Genomic DNA, 17,834 nt, shown 5'->3' with positions numbered 1-17,834 from the left:
TAAACTTAAAACAAGTTTATTGCTTAGTGGTTTAAAACAAAAGCCAGTTACAAATCACACTCAGTTTGAGAGTTTCTCAATTCCTCACCTACAATTTCATGAACCTATGATCTGTTTTCAGTTAAATATTAGTTCATCATTTGGCCTTCTAGGTTACCACCAGCTTTGTTATTTTTAAAGAAAATTCTGAAGTTGTGAATAGAGCACTTCCAATAAAGGACTCAGTATGGATTTTATTCTTTATATGTTTAAAAATTCAATGAAGCATGAAAACTACAGTTTTACAGGAACATATATTTCACGTATTTTCAGGATCGAACCTTTGCTTATACAGCAGCAGTATCTCAGCTAGGAAGAACTTCAACCTTTCAGCCTCTTCCGTGCCTGAGGAGATGCAGACTGTGAGGATGGACACTGACAGGATGGGAAGCTGTGTGGACACCTCCTTGACATGGGCATCAACGGAAGCTGTTGCCCAGTTCTGACAACTATATTTAGGTACTTTAATTAATTACCTAAACAAAAGAGGATGCATCCATGGTGGTAACTTAGTTTGAATATGGACTGTGCTTTTGAAGATGGTATCTCCATTGACCCTGCTGCAGCACATGGTCCACAGTAAAGAATAGATTCCGTGCATGGGAACTGGATTTCTCTCGCATGAAATGAAGCCAGAAGCAGCGCTCACTCAGTGCACCTCACATATACCAGCCACTAATGGACAGTCAGTTCAGGACAACACCAGGCAGAGACTGGACTATATCCCCAGAAATGCATACAAGGCGGATATCAGGTCCTCAGCAACCACCGAGTCACTTTACAAATGTGTGAGGGCACACTTCACATTTGGCTCCCTCTGTAGCCAAGAGGCATATCACACACCATTCAGGTCTTAAGAGATTTCCATCTTTGTACTGGGTAGCATAACTTCGGTAGCCATCAGGGGCTAAAAATCTTTCATAGGTGCCTCAGTTAGACAAGTGATGCTGCAGCGCAACTCATCACCATCTTTACGGTCTGAAGTGACCTCTTCCCTAACATGGTAAACCGAGAACTGCTGCCAAGGCTTTTTCTTCACTTCTGTTTTCTCACATATACACACAAAGACCATGAAGTTTAGACTGGGGGAGACTTAAAGTTGAGAAATGCTGACAGGAATTTGATAATATGGACTTAAAAAGTCTACTTAGAAGTTTTATGGTTCACTGAGATGCTCGGTTGTTGGTTCTGCAATCTCACATGGTAAGCCTGAAACACTGGCATTACAAGTTGGCATTTGGTCTGAGTACACCAGAAAGGTAAACCACAAGAGACAAGCCAGGCCCAAAGAATAAGAGTTTAGGACCCAGAGAGCCTGAGACATAACTGCATCAAAGAAAGCTGAGGAGAACATGTTACCAAAAAACAGACAGGAAACGAACCTCAGCCAACATGACCAGCTCACTCCAATTGATTATTCTGCAATGTTGAATAAGGATTTTATCAGTAATGAACCAAAGGAGGATTTGACACACATGCAGTACTGATTATGGGAATTTTCCATACCTAACCATAACCTTCACGTATTAAATCATAGTGAAGGGAGGGAGATTGAACAAGTCTTGTTAAAACCACCATCTAAAGCCAAAAGATGTACAACTGAATTTGCATAATTTTGCTCACCAGAGAGCTGAAGAAAATTCATCTTCATATTCTCAGGAGCAACTAGCTTTACAGAGAAATATATAAGAAAAATGAACACCCTCTACAAACAGTTGTAATGATGCTTTAATGGAAGAGTAGAATCATGATTTAAATATTAGTTCTTAAATATGTTCTTAATTCTTTTACTTCATGTTTTTTAAAGTTATGAGAAAAAAACATTTTTAAAGAAAAAAAAAGTATACTTTCATGTTTTTGACTATTAACCTTGCTTAACCCATAGATATTTTTCATGTAAAGTATGTTGTGGTTAAGCTAAGTGAGTTTGGATCTAAATTTATATCTCAGCTTTTACAAATATTTCAGATTAATTACTATGGAATGAATGAAGAATGACACCTTAATTAGTAATGCTTCTCTTGGCAATTAGGATTCTCTTGGCTTCTCTTAGCAATTAAAGTGGCAGTGGCACGTCATTAAGGTCTTGAAGATTCCCCATGCCTCCTCAGAAGCAATTACTGTGGGAAGCACTGAAAATCAGGCTCATAGCTATAATCTGTTCTCTAAGGATCTAGCAGCAGGATAAACATTTTTGCTTCTTCCTTCCATAGTAATTTTGCATTAACCCATCATCATTATCCAATCAATCACTAATGTAATTTTAATGTGTCATTTTTCATGAAGTTCAATTTTCCTTTTTAAAAAGTAACTGATTACAGTCAATTGATTTTGCAGAATTGTGCAATATTAAAATCACTTTAAAAGAAGACAGTTAACACATTAGCACTTTTCTTTTTTCATGGCAAAATGCTAGTATTCCTTTAGCACGATAAAAATTCTAGCATTTAGCACAATTTAAAGTAGCGTAACAGAAAATACTACTATGAGGCACTGTGGAATAATAATAGCAAGGCATCCATACATCCGTAAGAGTGAATTAAAATCAGGCCATTCCATCATGCTGTTATAACAAATGCAGGAAATTTTTACCTTAATATATATATGAACAAATGGCCTTATAAATATCAAAATGAGGATGAGTTTGTCAGAATTTATCAAGAAACAGAAGATAATTATAGCTACATGAATGACATTTTTGACCCTCTGACTAAACAACAAAAAAAAAAAATCTAAGCCATTGCTATTACATTCCAAATTAAAATTGCTTATTGATTATGGGTCAAAATTTGACTAATATTCTTGTTGAACTGTAAGTCACTGCTTTATTTTTTTTATTTCTGTTTTTGTTCTCATTTTCCAAGGCCTCCCTGATTTTTTTTTCTGAAAATTTCAGAATATTTCAGCTATTCAAATCTTCTCTCTGTAGTTCATTTTCTGCCAGATCTATTTAACATATACAGTTGCTGTTCAAAAATAATTGTAATAAACTCAAACCTGCATTTATTTATAAAAATTTAGAGGAAGAAATCACAGACCTTTAGATGTAACAATACCTGAAACAGAGACAAAAACAGAATAGGCAACGTTCTTAGGACAGCATTGCCTGTGGTTGGATCACATCATCAGGAGCTCAGATGCTGAGTGAAAACAAAAATGTATTTCTAGTTTTCATGCCTCTGAAAAGGATAGTAATATGACCATAATGAACCTGTTTGTGTGGTCAGCCCAAAATAAAGCTTTGAGAACATGAGTCATACCATGCTTATTAACTGAGTGTTAACTGGATGTTAATATTGTTGTCAGAGAGCTACTCACATTTATCCATTACCATTCTGGTAGGACAGAACTGGCAAGGGTTTTAAAGAGAGCTTTCATCCAGTGCCGAGGGAATGTCCCTCTTGTGTTTCCCATGCTGGATCTTGCAGAAGACAATGACCTCTGATCACAGAAGTAAAAGCTTGTGCTGGATGAGGTGCCCATTGCTCTGTTACTATAGTACAGAAGACCTTTCACCTGCGTGGCTCTTGTGAAGACCACCCAAAGGATGAAAAAAGGTTAAGGCAGAGCCACAAATCTCTCTTATCAGGGCATATTCAAGTTGCTATTATGGGGCAATTTTCTTGTTTAGGGACTACCAGACTGGCAATATGTACCCAGAATCTTCTAAGTGAACTTACTATTTCTTGTGGTGCAGCGATAACATGGGAAGAGGTAATGACTGCATAAAATAGTAGCAAATTAAAAATAATTTTGTTTTGAAGCAAAGCATTTTGTCTGTTAAAATATATTAAAGAACTGTCAGATCCTGCAACACCTAACAACCCCAAGTTTACTCAGTTCTCTTATTCATGGTCATTAAAAGGTGCATCACAGGCTTCTGTCATATGCCTTTCCTTTTCTGCCTGCAAGCTCAGGGCAACCATTTTCTGTCACTCTCACAGTTGCTTTCCTTCCAATGTTTTCCTGCACCTTCCGCTTAGCAAAAACTTCATGCTCCAAAGGGAGCATGGTAAACCCAACTGTTAATTTGTGATTGGCACATCTGCAGTTGATTTATTCCCATCAATAATTTACACTATCATTTTGCAACTTTTTATTTCAAATGACAGAAACAATCATCCAAACAGACATATGTTTTTATTAACCATAACAGTCAAGCATTCAGATCATATCAAAAGAATTAATGCAAACTGATGGAACTAACTTCTTTTAGAAAGTTAAAAATTATGCCATAAGCCAGAGACCAGTATGCTTACAGAAAGGGCATGATTACCTGTGGAGCTTCCTAACTAGTCTCATTCCTTCAGCTGGACACTCCATGTGCCAGAAGTTCTTGAAACACTTGGGTTTACTCTGAGCTGGATACATGAGTCTATCTTGAAGAAAGGGATACTCACACATTTGTGTTTCAGGGTCTTGGATCTTTGGAGTCAGCAACTGTCTCAGAATTACTGTTGAGAAGAAATGTAATTTCCTCTTCCTAAGTATTAGTAAAAAGTTCATGTTGTTTAAAAATAACTGGGTAACATCATGCAACATGAAATGCAGTTCAGTTACAGATCAGTAATGCTACTTCTTTCCAAATGGAGGTAATCAGCAATAAATTTCACACTGCTGCATTTTACATCTCCCAAATTACTCTGCAGTTCCCAGCCAGAATGCTTTACAGTTACTGACAGATCCTTCTTGTGGGATCATTTCTTCCATAGAAAACACATGCTCTACACAGATAAATATGTGGTGCTGCTTGTTAGTTGACACTTTGGCATGCCTTGATGTAAAAATCAGAGCAGCCATTCCTGAATATGAAGCAGTTTTGCTGTGCTGTATACTCCTGTTGCTGCTCACATTTTGAACTGGAATCACTTTTTCTCTTGAACAGTCAACAGTGTTTGAAAGTTGACCACAGCCACCTTCTTTAGCTATGCAACACTTCTTCTCTAAGAGGTGCTGAGTAAGGTACAGGCAGTACTGCAGTTTCCTTCAGCACCACAGAACTACATACAGGTACAGCACTTGTCTTGATTAGCCCTAAAAGATAACAGCCTTGCTAGGTCTAGGTTGAATATGGGTTGGAACATGACACTTTGCACTCCGTTCCTTTTCTCTCTTCAGTGCCGATGAAACCTAACTGAAACTCTGATACTTATTTATGCCTTCCTGTCAAAGACCACACTGAAATCTTCCTTTATGCAGTGTCTCAAAAGTCCTCTGTATATGACAACCAAACGAGGTGGCATTGCACATGCTTCAAGTCTGAGCTATGAGCCAACTAATTCAAAAGCAAGTAACCAAGCTGGTGACCCAAAAGTTCTTCAGCACTGGTGCTAGCATGACACTCTCAGACAGTTTTTAGTCAGGGTGGAGAGCTGGCCAGGTATAATTTTGCATGCATCTGCCCTCTTACACACACACACTCACACATCTCCTTAACGGTATGCACCATGACATGCAAGACTGATGGTACTGATGATCTTGGTGTAAAAAGATAATACCACCAAATCCCATTCTGACTCCCTCAAATGGTCATATCTGAAATATATTGTTTAGATTAAAAAAAAAAATCTCACTTCTGCTTGATGTGTCTTCACAAGCAAAGACCCTTTAGATATGCCTATTTTTGTTCATCTTCCTTATTACTGACATCCTCATTAGTGTTTAAAAACACTTTAGAACCATGAGTAGATGAGAAAGAGGTTCTTAGGACAACTTAGGCACTAATTTTGAGGCCAGCTACAAACAAAAAAACACTATCCCATTTGCCAGCAACAGGAGAGACAAGAAAAGCTTTTCTTTTGAAATTGCTTGAAATTGCTAGAGAGAGTGAATAATTTTGGCCTAGACCCAGATGACTTGAATACACACTTGATTCCTGTGATAGGATTATCTTGTAGAAGACTAGTAGCAATACCTTCCCTTTTCATACAGAATTTGTATATGAGTTGTAGGTCATCTCACAACACTGGAAGGCTTGACACCACAGATGGCAATGGGCAATCCCTGTCAAGTATCTGTAGACAGATCTAACTCCTAAATGTATTTGAGACCAATTAGGGAGTAATTCTAACAGAAATTGTAATAGAAATTATAAGGAACACTGATATTCTCCCCTCATATTATTTCTTACAGATTGACAGTTCTTATGATAAGCAAATGCTTTGAACAAAACTGCTGATGTTAAAAAATACAAAACAAGCATCTGTGCTCCCAAATGGAACAACCTGTACGTGTTGAAGGACGTCAGAATCCCTAAACTACCCCTGGTACAAACAAAAAGTCCTCACAGGGATTAATTGAAATTCCAACATATTTCACTTAAAATATTGATTTTATTTCATTATTTTTCGTAAGAGCATATACATAGACACTACGTTATTTAGAGATCAATATTTATAGCTAGTAGGAAATCTCACTATGAGTGAAGATGGTATTTCTCTGAACCTTTTGGTTATCTGTAGCAAAATGATCTCACTATCTATCAAAGCAGCTTGAGTTTCACTTAAAATAAAGAGATTTAGCTTATAAAAATCACTTGGGTAGCTACTTATAGTCTGACCTCAATATAGATTTGAGAAACTGAATTAGGCAAAAGCAAAAAGAGGATCAAAGCCTGCCTCTTGCTCTTGTAAACTTTGTTGTCTGATGATTTCTCATTAATTTTAATTTAGTACATAATCTACACTTCTAAATGCAATACATAGACAGAAGACTCCGGTGTACCTTACCGCTACATGTTTACCTTCCCCCTCCCCCCCATTTTTTAAATTTTCCTACTGCCAATACCTTAGCATTCATAAAAAACCCTGTCAAGGCATTCCTCCACATCTAGTGATTTTTGAGAGAACTTGGATTACTCTGACATAGCCTAACTATCTAAATTTGGGGCTGCTATAGTGAGGAAAGGATTCCAAATGTGATGAATAGATTTGTAAAATTCAAACAAGCTCAACAGTTCCTACCATTTTACTTTGCTTATACCTCCAGTCTTTATGTTCACAACCTGAAAAATAAGCCTTCTGCCAAAGGACAGCGAGAATCCCACTCTTCAAAGCAGCAGCTGAAGTCAATGCTCTGCCACCCTCTTTTAAGCTGGAAGCAAAAGTGTAATAGCAACAAATAGAAAGCTAGATGGTGCTAATATACTGACTTTATGGTTTCTAACAGATGTGCTGCACGCAAACTTTAAAAGACAAATCAAATGTTATAAAGAGATACAGAAGAGTTTATGTATGTAGATGAAGAAATGCTGTAGTTTGATAAATATCTACTTATCTTAACATTTGATTCATGCAATTATGCTGTGTTGATAAATGAAAAAAAAAATGGAACCTCTCAGGCAGGTCTCTCTCTCTTTTATGAGAAAAAAATTTACAATATTCACTAATGAGAAAAACATTTTCACTAACTGTTGAAAAGTAGTGTAGAAAGTTACTGTTTTTATCTAATGGAAAATAGTAACATTGAATATATCCATGGTACATATTACCATATCATAAAAATTATTAGGAAGGATTTTCTAAGACGTTGGATACATACAGTTTTCTAAAACTTTTCTCCCATTGAAGCGACTGTATACCTACTGGTTCTAAGAAAAAAAATGCTATATTTTGTTTTGGCTCAGAGAAAGGTCTGAAACCAGTTTCAAATTCACTATAAGCAGCATAAAGGTCTATCTGCAACAGAGCTCATACAGCACTTGCTACAAGAGGTGTGACTGTATTCTTGACATCTTTATCTGTAAAAGTAGCCTAGACTTGAAATAGAGTCATTTTACTGGGGTCACCTCACACATTTTTCTGAAATAATGATACTTGAAATAGATCTCATCTTCAGATCAGCCTTCAAATGATACAGCTTGAAATTATAAAGCTAATTCTGTTCCCTGTCCTGCCCTTTGCTAGGTGACCATGGACAAACAGCATACAAGAGCTGGCAACATCCTCATTCTGGCTGACTTCAGTGTCCATGCAGATCTTTTTAATTGACTTGTAGGCTTGCTAGTAGCTATGACAACAGTTTATCCAGGTGACAGTCACACACTACATCCATACCAACAGAGGAGCCAGCAGACCCCAGTGCTATCCTCAGCTCTGTCACTGAATTGCCTGTGACCTTGGGTGATCGCTATTCATGCCTGTGCTTCATTTCACTTGTCTGTAAAACAGAGATAATTATACTTGCCTTCCTCTCCAATGAACTCTATCAGTGGGTGAAAAGTGTCATAAAAAAATGAGGGGAAATATACTTATCCTCTAATTTTGCATCTTGGAAGACTGTTAGCCAGGACATTACTCTAAGAGATATTCTTTAGCTCTAAAACTACAGCAACAGCAGAAAATACGTGTGATTTCAGTCACATATGGGGACCAGGGGCTATATTTATTGATTATAAATGCTCTCCTAAGAATATTTCAGTCAATCCAGGTGTACAAGAGGAAAGACTTTTTAAAAGGTTTGCAAATTCATGGTGATCCTTATATCCTTAAAATACACCCATACAAATAATAATAATTAAAAATAAAAAGTTTTAAGAGAAAAAAAATCAAAATGATTCCATACAATTTTGGAGAGTGTATGTTCAAAAAAGGTTGATAAAATAATTGCTTTCAAAATGAGAGAGAGAGAGAAAATCAAGGCACATAGATAACCAAGTTCTTGCAGAATGTTGTGGTTTAGCCCGGCTGGCAGCCAAACACCACACAGCCGTTCGCTCACCCTCCCCCCTCCCTCTCCGGGATGGGGGAGAGAAACGGGAAAGCGAAGCCTGTGAGTTGAGATAAAGACAGTTTATTAAGACAGGGAAAAGAATAACAACAACAATAATAATAATAATAGTATTAATAGTAATAATGTGTACGAAATAAGTGATGCACAATGCAATTGCTCACCACCCGTTGACCGATGCCCAGCCTATCCCCGAGCAGCCGGCCCCCCCTCCACCCCGGCTAGCCACCCCTATATATTGTTCAGCATGACGTCAGATGGTATGGAATACCCCTTTGGCCAGTTTGGGTCAGCTGTCCTGGGTCTGTCCCCTCCCAGCTCCTGCTGCATCCCTAGCCTGCTCGCTAGCAGGACAGAGAGAGGCTGAAAAGTCCTTGGCTTGGTGTAAGCACTGCTCTACAACAATTAAAACATCAGCATGTTATCAGCGCTCTTCTCATTCTAATCCAAAACATAGCACCCTGCCAGCTACTAGGAGGAAAATTAACTCTGTCCTAACTGAAACCAGGACAATATTCCATATACAAAAGTTTAAGAAATCAAAGGTACAACCTCACGCAGTTCAACAAGCAGAAGTGCGAAGTCCTGGACCTGGGTAGGAACAACTCCAGTCACCAGTACATGCTGGGGGCCACCCAGCTGGAACACAGCTTGGCAGAAAAGGGTCTGGGGGTCCTGGTGAACACCAAGTTGAACATGAGCAAGCAGTGTGACCTTGCAGCAAAGAAGGCCAGTGGTATCCTAGGCTGCATTAGGCAAAGTGTTGCCATCAGGTCAAGGGAGGTGATCCTTGCCCTCTACTCAGCACTGGTGAGGCCACACCTGGGGTATTGTGTCCAGTTACTGGCTCCCTAGCCAGTACAAGAGAGACACAGACATACTCTAGAGGGTCCAACCAAGGGCCACAAAGATGATGAAGGGACTGCAGCATCTCCTGTGAGAAAAGGCTGAGAGAACTAGGACTGTTTAGCCTGGAGAAGAGGAGGGTCAGGGAGGATCTCACCAATCTCTATAAATATTTGAAAGGCAGCTGCAAAGAGGATGGAGCCAGGCTCTTTTCAGCGGTGCCCAGTGACAGGACAGGTGGCAATAGGCACAAACTGAAATACAGGAGATTTTGTCTGAACATCAAGAAGCACTTCTTTACTTGAGGGTGACTGAACACTGACACAGGTTGCCCAGAGAGGTTGTGGAGTCTCCCTCCTTGGAGATCTTCAAAAGCCACCTGGACATGGTCCTGTGCAACCTGCTGTAGGTGTCCCTAGCTGAGCAGGGGGTTGGACCAGATGGCCTCCAGAGGTCCCTTCCAACCTCAGCCATTTTGTGATTCTATGAACAATTCTAAATGCAACATGTCACAACAGAAAGCAGAATTTATAGGGATAAATTTTGCCGTTTAAATCTTGGAAAAAGTTCCAGAAAAAAGAAATATACTGAAATGTTTTACTTTGGAAGTCAAAACTAAATAATACTACTTTGTAATATTATCCTGTTTAGGCTGGTCAATTTGTAAGAATTTTACATTATTTTTTATCTCCTTTTTTAAATATTATTATTAAACTTTACTTATCTTTTTTAATTAAGCTATGTGATAAAAATCTCAATATTCCTTTTTTATGTCAAGATTGAAGGCAATGGAATAATACCCTTCAGTAACCACTAGGCTATGCTAACAGACAACTCAACTGACATATACTTTAAAAAATAATGCATGTTTTAAATGCACATGGATATGCAAATGTACTTCAAAAGAAAATGCATTAGAAGAAGGTATTTACCACAACCCACATCTCTTGAGTGGATTAACCTGTCCTTCTTGGGTTTTCAACCCGGATTTAATTATGAGATAAGGACAGGCAAATCAGCCTCCCTGAAGCAAACACTCCCTAACATTGCTATTCTAGATTGACAGAAATAAACAAGATTTTAGCATTTTATAAAGGAAGTTTATAGGCCTTCTTTTTTTTTTTTAATTTCTTCTGATGATTTGTTTTAGATTCAAGACTGTAGTGGAAGAAATGAATAGAAATGTTTCTATTGTATGGTTGTTGGATTAATATAGAAGATAAATCTCTTGAATGTACTTTGCATTTTAGACTAGGGAAAGGTTACTGAAATCTGTGAGAATACATTACAAATGATGAGAAAGGAATCTGAAGTATCATGAATTGCCAATACTCAGAACTGTTCTACAATTTCCCCTTAATGAGTGACATTTACCTTGTCATTACTCAGAATATTCTACCAGTGCATGCTTCCCCTTCTAATCTATCAACAGGGTTTAATTAGAAAAGGATTGTTACGTATCCTTCAAGTTGTTTCATACGGTGACAGCCTTTCATGCAAGCATTAAAAGAAATATCTGAAATAAATAGTAAGATGCAGTAAGATGCATATGAGTAGTCTTTATTTTTTAAGCATATACCTCTTTTTTGCAGATGTACAAATCAACTGCAACTGAGATTCATTATAGTGTTGAATCATAAGAATTGTTATTTCTTGCTCTTAGAAAGGTTTCAATTAGTATTGAAAAAAAATCCAAGTTTGTGATTTCATTTGAAATATAATTATTTGTTATGATGGAAATTTAAAGAGGAACATGATCTGAAGGTGCTGCAGTCCAGAATATTGTTTGTGAATTTAAAATATCAATCCAATTACAAGACAGTATAATTTACAAAACTGAATATTCTTGAAGCATAAATGCAAGACAGGTTTTGAAGACTGTCAGCATGTCCCGTGTCAATAAATTAAGTCAGTTTTAAATAGGAGAAACTTTTTCCAAGAAATAAAATTGTAAACCCACAATTAGTTTGGGCCCGTCAGTTTTACTGATCCTGCAGAATCTGAAATATTTAAGCATAGCTCCTATATCTGACAAACAGGTTTCATATTACCTTTTTTTTTAAACTTAATTTAATTTATTTTTTTATTTTTTTTTAAATCTTGATATAGCATTTGTCTAATAAGATCCCTCTTTCTGAAATTGGCTGTGTGGTAAGATTTTAATTTAATTTTGAATACATTTTGAGATTCCCAGCTGGAAGGCACTACTTAATGCCAACAGATTGCCTTTTTCTCCAATGAGACAAATAGGAACCTTTTATGTTTGCTTGTTAACTCTGCCACATGGTTAATGCAAGTTGTCTAGTTGAAAGATTGGGCAAAGATAAAACATGAGATGTTTCTGAAAAAGAAGCTGAAGAATTACAATGTAAGGTGGATAATCACTCTAACTACATTAAAAGCCTGTTATTAAAATACAACTTGCCCAAATGACAAAAGTCCAGAAATAAGACTGAACACACCCTTTCATTTTTCCCCTTTTTGTGTACACTATGACACTGTGCTTAAATATCTGACTACATACCAAACAGGAAAAAGGAAAAAGACAAAAGAAAAAAGGAAAAACGTCCCAGTACTTTTCACTCTTCAGGATAGCAGCAGTTGCCTTCCAGCTCTTCCGCAATTTACTTTCTCCTATGGCCTGTTTCACTGCATGTTATGCAAACACCAATTTATAGCCAGAATCAAGTTATTTGCTTTTCTACCTCATGCAGGCTCACCAGAGATCTGCAGAGCCTGGCACCACAACAACACTGGCTGGCAGAGTGCAAGCCTCTGGTCCTGTGTGACTGAAGCGGCTGCTGCCTCCCTTCTTCTCTGAGCTCATTCTACCAGTTGCTTTCCAAGATTTACCTTCAAGTGTTTAAGACAACTTCATAACTAAACTGAATTAATAAAACTTTTATCTATATGTAGATTTATAGGCCAGTTTCCACTGATTTCAGCTGCCTTGTGAATGTTGGGCACCACTATGAAATCACATTCCAATTATCAAACTGAGCACAAGAAATGAGGGACATATCACCAGTTACTACAGGTGGCAGACTAGTTCCTCCGTTTAGCACAATCAGGGATAAAAACTAGCTCTTCCAGACACTCCTCAGCTACCTGCAGCACAAAATATTCCTCTGCCTCCCATAATACTCTCCTTCATTTGCTGCATGTTTTCCAGCCCCTGCATAAATGAGGATTTCTCAGATAAATGAAGAATCAGTCCTGAACATGAATAGATTTAATGTGTGATGAATCGGACAGGAACCTCTCTTGAAAACATAGCAAATGTCCACTTAGTACAATGCTTTTACTCACAGAAGAAGTCAAGAGAAGGCAGCAGACAGTGCCTCAGTGAGGTCTTTTCCTTACAGTAAGGGTTCCTGAATTTAATAATTCTTCTAGCAGTTTGGTTATTTCCCTCCAAATAAACATCCTCTTCTTCACTCTCACTGCAACTCCAGCGCTGTCATAAAATATTTCATCAACTCTTTCAATGGTTAATATAGGCGTCATTAACATTTTATTTAATTTCGTATATATTTATGATGGAGGAAACCATACAGCTCTCCCTCGGTGCCCTGACTTTGCTAGACAAATGTGTAGGTAACAATCTTTATAGCTAATAGCTGTAAGGAAGGGAAACTATGACTGACCTTGAGCATTTTTGGTGGGAAGATGAAAACCAGTTTTTGCCTGGAGAATAGTGACAGCAGTGACCCTACAGTAAAACGGAGAAGTAAACAACTGTGCCAGAAGATTAGTATCCAAAGGCAGTGTGAGGAAGTAACCAGAAACAGTAGGTGAAAATGATGATTGAGTTAAATCCTTGAAAGTAACATTTTATTGGACAACCCATGTAATGTTCAGACAAGACTAGTGACATAAACTAGTACGGAAAAGCAAACTGGATGCTGAGGAAGACCCTCTGAAGACCCCACAAGAACACCCCCTGCCTGAGCCAATCTCTGTGGAGAAACCTGAAGCACAATGGGAGGAAGCACTGAAACCTTATCCCTGTTGCTGGACCCCAGTCAAAAAAGCTGCACGCTATACCCTAATTTTATCTGTGGACAGCATGTGGATCAGCAACCTGTCACCTGTTGGGAGCGATGCATGAGAGCACAACCTCCCTGAGGTAGCTGTAAAATGAAGTATAAAACCATGCCAGGTCAAGTGCGAGTTAAATGAATCTGTTGTGTACTATTTGTTACTCATGTGGTTCAACAAGTGCTTTGTTAAATGCTACTGCTATACTAATTTCAGTTATTATTGCCCTATTAGTTTCTGTCAATGAAGTATTTGAATTAAGCAAGGGTTAATCTGTTTCACTGGCAGAACCACACTCACATTAGTTGGTTGCCTGTCTTAACACCCTGTGAAGAAATCTGATGTGTTGCAGACAGGTAGAAGGAATTAAGGGTACTGAGAGTCACAAATCAGTCCTTGTATCCCAGCACTGTCTATGCTTTGTGACAAACTGCTGAAGAACATGGGCAGCACTGTGCCATCTCTGCAGCACTCACTGCTTCAGTTAGTCCAATACCTTACAGCTCTAGAAGACTGAAATCATGCTAGTGGACCAAATCCAGACATGTATGTGTCACAATTACCAAGCAGGGAAGAGGGAGGGGACTGACAGGAGAGCATCACATTTTAGTACAGAGTAACACTTTTCTCTCCTCCCTAAGCCCTCTCCACTCCTTCCACCTTACTCATATCAGCTTGCTCGCTCCTGCAACATGATCATATTTCCCTTATACACGGATTTGCAGCCCTACTTCTAGGTCTTCTCATCCCAGCCCCAATCTCTAAGCACAACAGTTTGGGCCGCCCCTCTGTCTCCATGCCTGGTTTCCCTCTCTGTCCTCCCAATCTGCTGGTTACCAACTGCAGGCTGCAGCCAGCAAGTCTCATTGTTACAGTCCTGATCAGTTCTACTTTTCCCAAAACCAAAATGAGGGCTGAGGTAGGTAAATGGGAAATTTCAGCCTAATTACAGCTTTGCCAAAACTTATGTAAGTTTTTTTTTTTTTTTTTAAAAAAAAGGAATAAGAAAGATAGTATCACATATAGGAAATTTTCACAACTGCAACAAGCAGAATATTAACAGGGAGAGATTAAAAAGAAGTCTAAATAGTACAGCCATTGCTAATTATATATTAACATCTAGAAGAGTTCTCTTTTGAAATGTACTTCCACTGAATTCAGAACAAGTTAGAAAGTTGAAAAAGAGCTCTGGTGATTGCTTTATAACAAGAGACAGAGCCTTGCTTACTGCAGGCAACATTGCCTGCTTTTGCAGTTGAGATGAGGAATAGTGGTGGCAGTTAGGCAGGGGGCTGTTTTTAAAAATAATCTATTGCATATAGTTTCAGTCTTAGACAGAAAAACATCCTTAAACTGGTACACTTACCCAAATGCTTTTCAAGAGAAACACCAGACAGTGGACAGAGGAAGAAAGGGAGAGACAGTGTTGCAAATACCACCACACTGAGGTTAATAGAAAAATGTTAATTTCCTAAGTATTAAATTTGTTTTTTCCAAAGTGCTACAAATTACAACATTTAAAACCAGTTTCTAACTGGTGCTGTACTTTTAGTTTTGCATGTTAGTCAGCTCATCATCTGTCTTTACACCCCACTGAACTTCTGAATTGGACGTTATTCCTATTTCAAACTTTATGTATAAAAGAAGGATATAACACAATTCCATGCCATAGCAACTGCTGTATAGATTTATATTGTTTTACAATCTTTATATTGTTATCTATATGCTGTTAAATACAGGCACAATGAAGCAAAAAAATAAAATACAGGCAGACAGAAAATGGATACTTACCCACAGTGCTTCATGTGAGGTGGTTTATCCATTCTCACTGCCAGTTTAATTTTCAAGTCACTGTCCTGGCTGTTTTTGGGGACTATCATTTTATGTAGATCAGGTGACTTTGAGCTGTTGGATGTTGGATACAACACTACCTGCAAGTCATAAAATAAACGCTTCAGTAAGCTGACAGAAAAAGTCTGCTACTCTTTAACAGAAACTTATGAGCAGTTCAGATACTTGTTGCATCTCCTCCAATATGATAGATAACTTAAAAAAAAAAGGTTTCATAAATCTAGTAAACCATTTGATGCAATCCTAATACAATAGAAGAATTTTCAAAATGAACTGACTCATTTATTAGAAATGGAAGTCTTCATATTATGACTTTTAAAAAAAAATCCTGCATTAGTTCATTCTGATTTAACAGTTTTAAACAATGAGCAACTGTTAACACCTTAAGATGGTCACATAGAGTTAAACAAGAGCCTAAACTTTCATATTGCTCAGTGCACTACTGGGAACACGCGATTGAAACGATATGCTATAGCACTAGTTACCTAGTGACTTAACTAGTGACATTGCTTGAGCAAATAAAACCAAAATATGCTCTTTCTTACTAACTCCATTATTGAATCAATAGCATTAATAAAAAACAATTATAGTAAAAATTACAGAAATCAGAGATTAATCCCAAAGCATCTTTGCTGCAAATGCATTATAATAAATATAAGATACCATGTCCAGTTCACATGCAATACACAAACATTTTGCTAAATTGACAGTGAAAGACAAAAAGAAAAAAAAAGAATTTTTAACTACTTAACTAAAACATTAATATAAATTTACTGATAATTTTACTCATTAAACATTGATTTTAGACTACTATTGGTCACAAACTGTTAAATATTTATTTACCATCCAAAAAGCTTATCCATTTATAGCTAGTACAATTCAATATTACTGCTTAATTAAATCCTCAACTATAGTCACATGTTTAGCAGTTAAGTGTTGCTGAAATATGATTTCCCTTCATTCTTATTATGAATACAACTTCTAAATCAATTTCGACTTTAATACAGTCTAAACACATTATTTCGGAGACTTTTGTAACATTCAGTGAGTTCTGAATTACCATTGTCACAAAACAGTATCTAAAAAAATAACAAAATTCTGAAATGCAGTGTTCTCCACATCTTTTATTTTTTGGAAACTGAAATTAATCACAAAGTTAACCACCAAATTAATTTCTTATACATAGTACTTGTGTCATATATATAAAACACAATATACTCTCCCCTCTGTTATCAGGAATGTTAATCAAGGATTTGAGTAAGAATCTTCAAGCAAGCATAAATCTAGTGGTTATTATGAAGCCCAAAATATTACAAGTGTCATTCAGATATAATCATCTGAAAGATGATGTAAACCAAAGGCCTTCAGCTCCTCATACTTTGCAGAAACACATTCCTGCACCCCAATAATATAAGGGGCACTAGCAAAGTAGAAAAATACGATGCATCACCCCTAATCAAGTGTGCAACTTCTATGGCAGTGGGAGAAATAACCTGTCAGAACTATTGAGTACACTCAGTACCTTTCAAAGAGATAGAAGAAAAAACAATATATTCGTTGTCATAAATCAGAAAGTGATTTTTTTTCTTTTTGCAAATGCATAGCAAATACTATTTATAACAGAGCTTACTCCCTCCCTCCCAAGAAGCACGTTCATTTTCCTTCTAAGTAAAAGCCGTCCCTTGAAGAGCATTATGAGAATGGCAACCTTTGAGTTCTGAAGCCTCAAACAGAAACAACTTTTAGCTTGTTTACCTTTTTAAATACAAGATTATATAAACAGAATTATTACTCATTCCTTGCATTTAATCACTTGGCATTCATATAGGACTGTAGGTGATGCCATGAATTTTTTCTTTTCTACAGGCTGTAGTTACTATTCTCCTGTAACAGCTTATTACCGCTCATGCATCTCAAGTGACATCTTTCTCCTGTCAACTTTTTGATTTTTTAGAATGCTGATGAAAATATAAGCTGACAAGTGTATAATTAATTCATAACTTCAGTACTGACAATTCCTTTTCTGAATTTTTAAAGAAGTATTTTGGAGCTTTGTTTTCAAACCTCTTACAATGAGTAAGTATCTGGCAGAATACTTAGATATACACTGTGTTGTGTTTGTATTAAACTTTGCCATTCCTTCCAGCCTTAAACAACAAGAGCTAAAAAGACTAGAGTCTACAAACTGTATTTCAAGAACTTTATCATCAAACATTTTTATCATTGTACAAAAACACCCATTTACACATGCACACAGAGTATTCTGTAGGTATTAACCATCTTCGCAGTAAACTTAAGCCTAATATTTCTGTAAGGGCAAATCCTAACCA

At 37.2% G+C, this 17,834-nt stretch overlaps 1 protein-coding gene across 1 annotated transcript in view; it reads right to left on the bottom strand.

Moving 5' to 3' along the window:
- The window catches only part of CADPS2 (calcium dependent secretion activator 2), a 313,185-nt gene that overhangs the window by 135,671 nt on the left and 159,680 nt on the right, over positions 1-17,834 (bottom strand). The window contains 1 exon segment of the mRNA XM_040549796.1: positions 15,445-15,584. Coding sequence (XP_040405730.1) covers positions 15,445-15,584 — 140 coding nt within the window.

This window comes from Cygnus olor, chromosome 1, assembly GCF_009769625.2.
Source record: "Cygnus olor isolate bCygOlo1 chromosome 1, bCygOlo1.pri.v2, whole genome shotgun sequence".
Lineage (NCBI taxonomy): Eukaryota > Metazoa > Chordata > Aves > Anseriformes > Anatidae > Cygnus > Cygnus olor.
The sequence above is the reverse complement of the archived record's forward strand: the minus strand, read 5'-3'. Positions and strand labels throughout refer to the sequence as shown.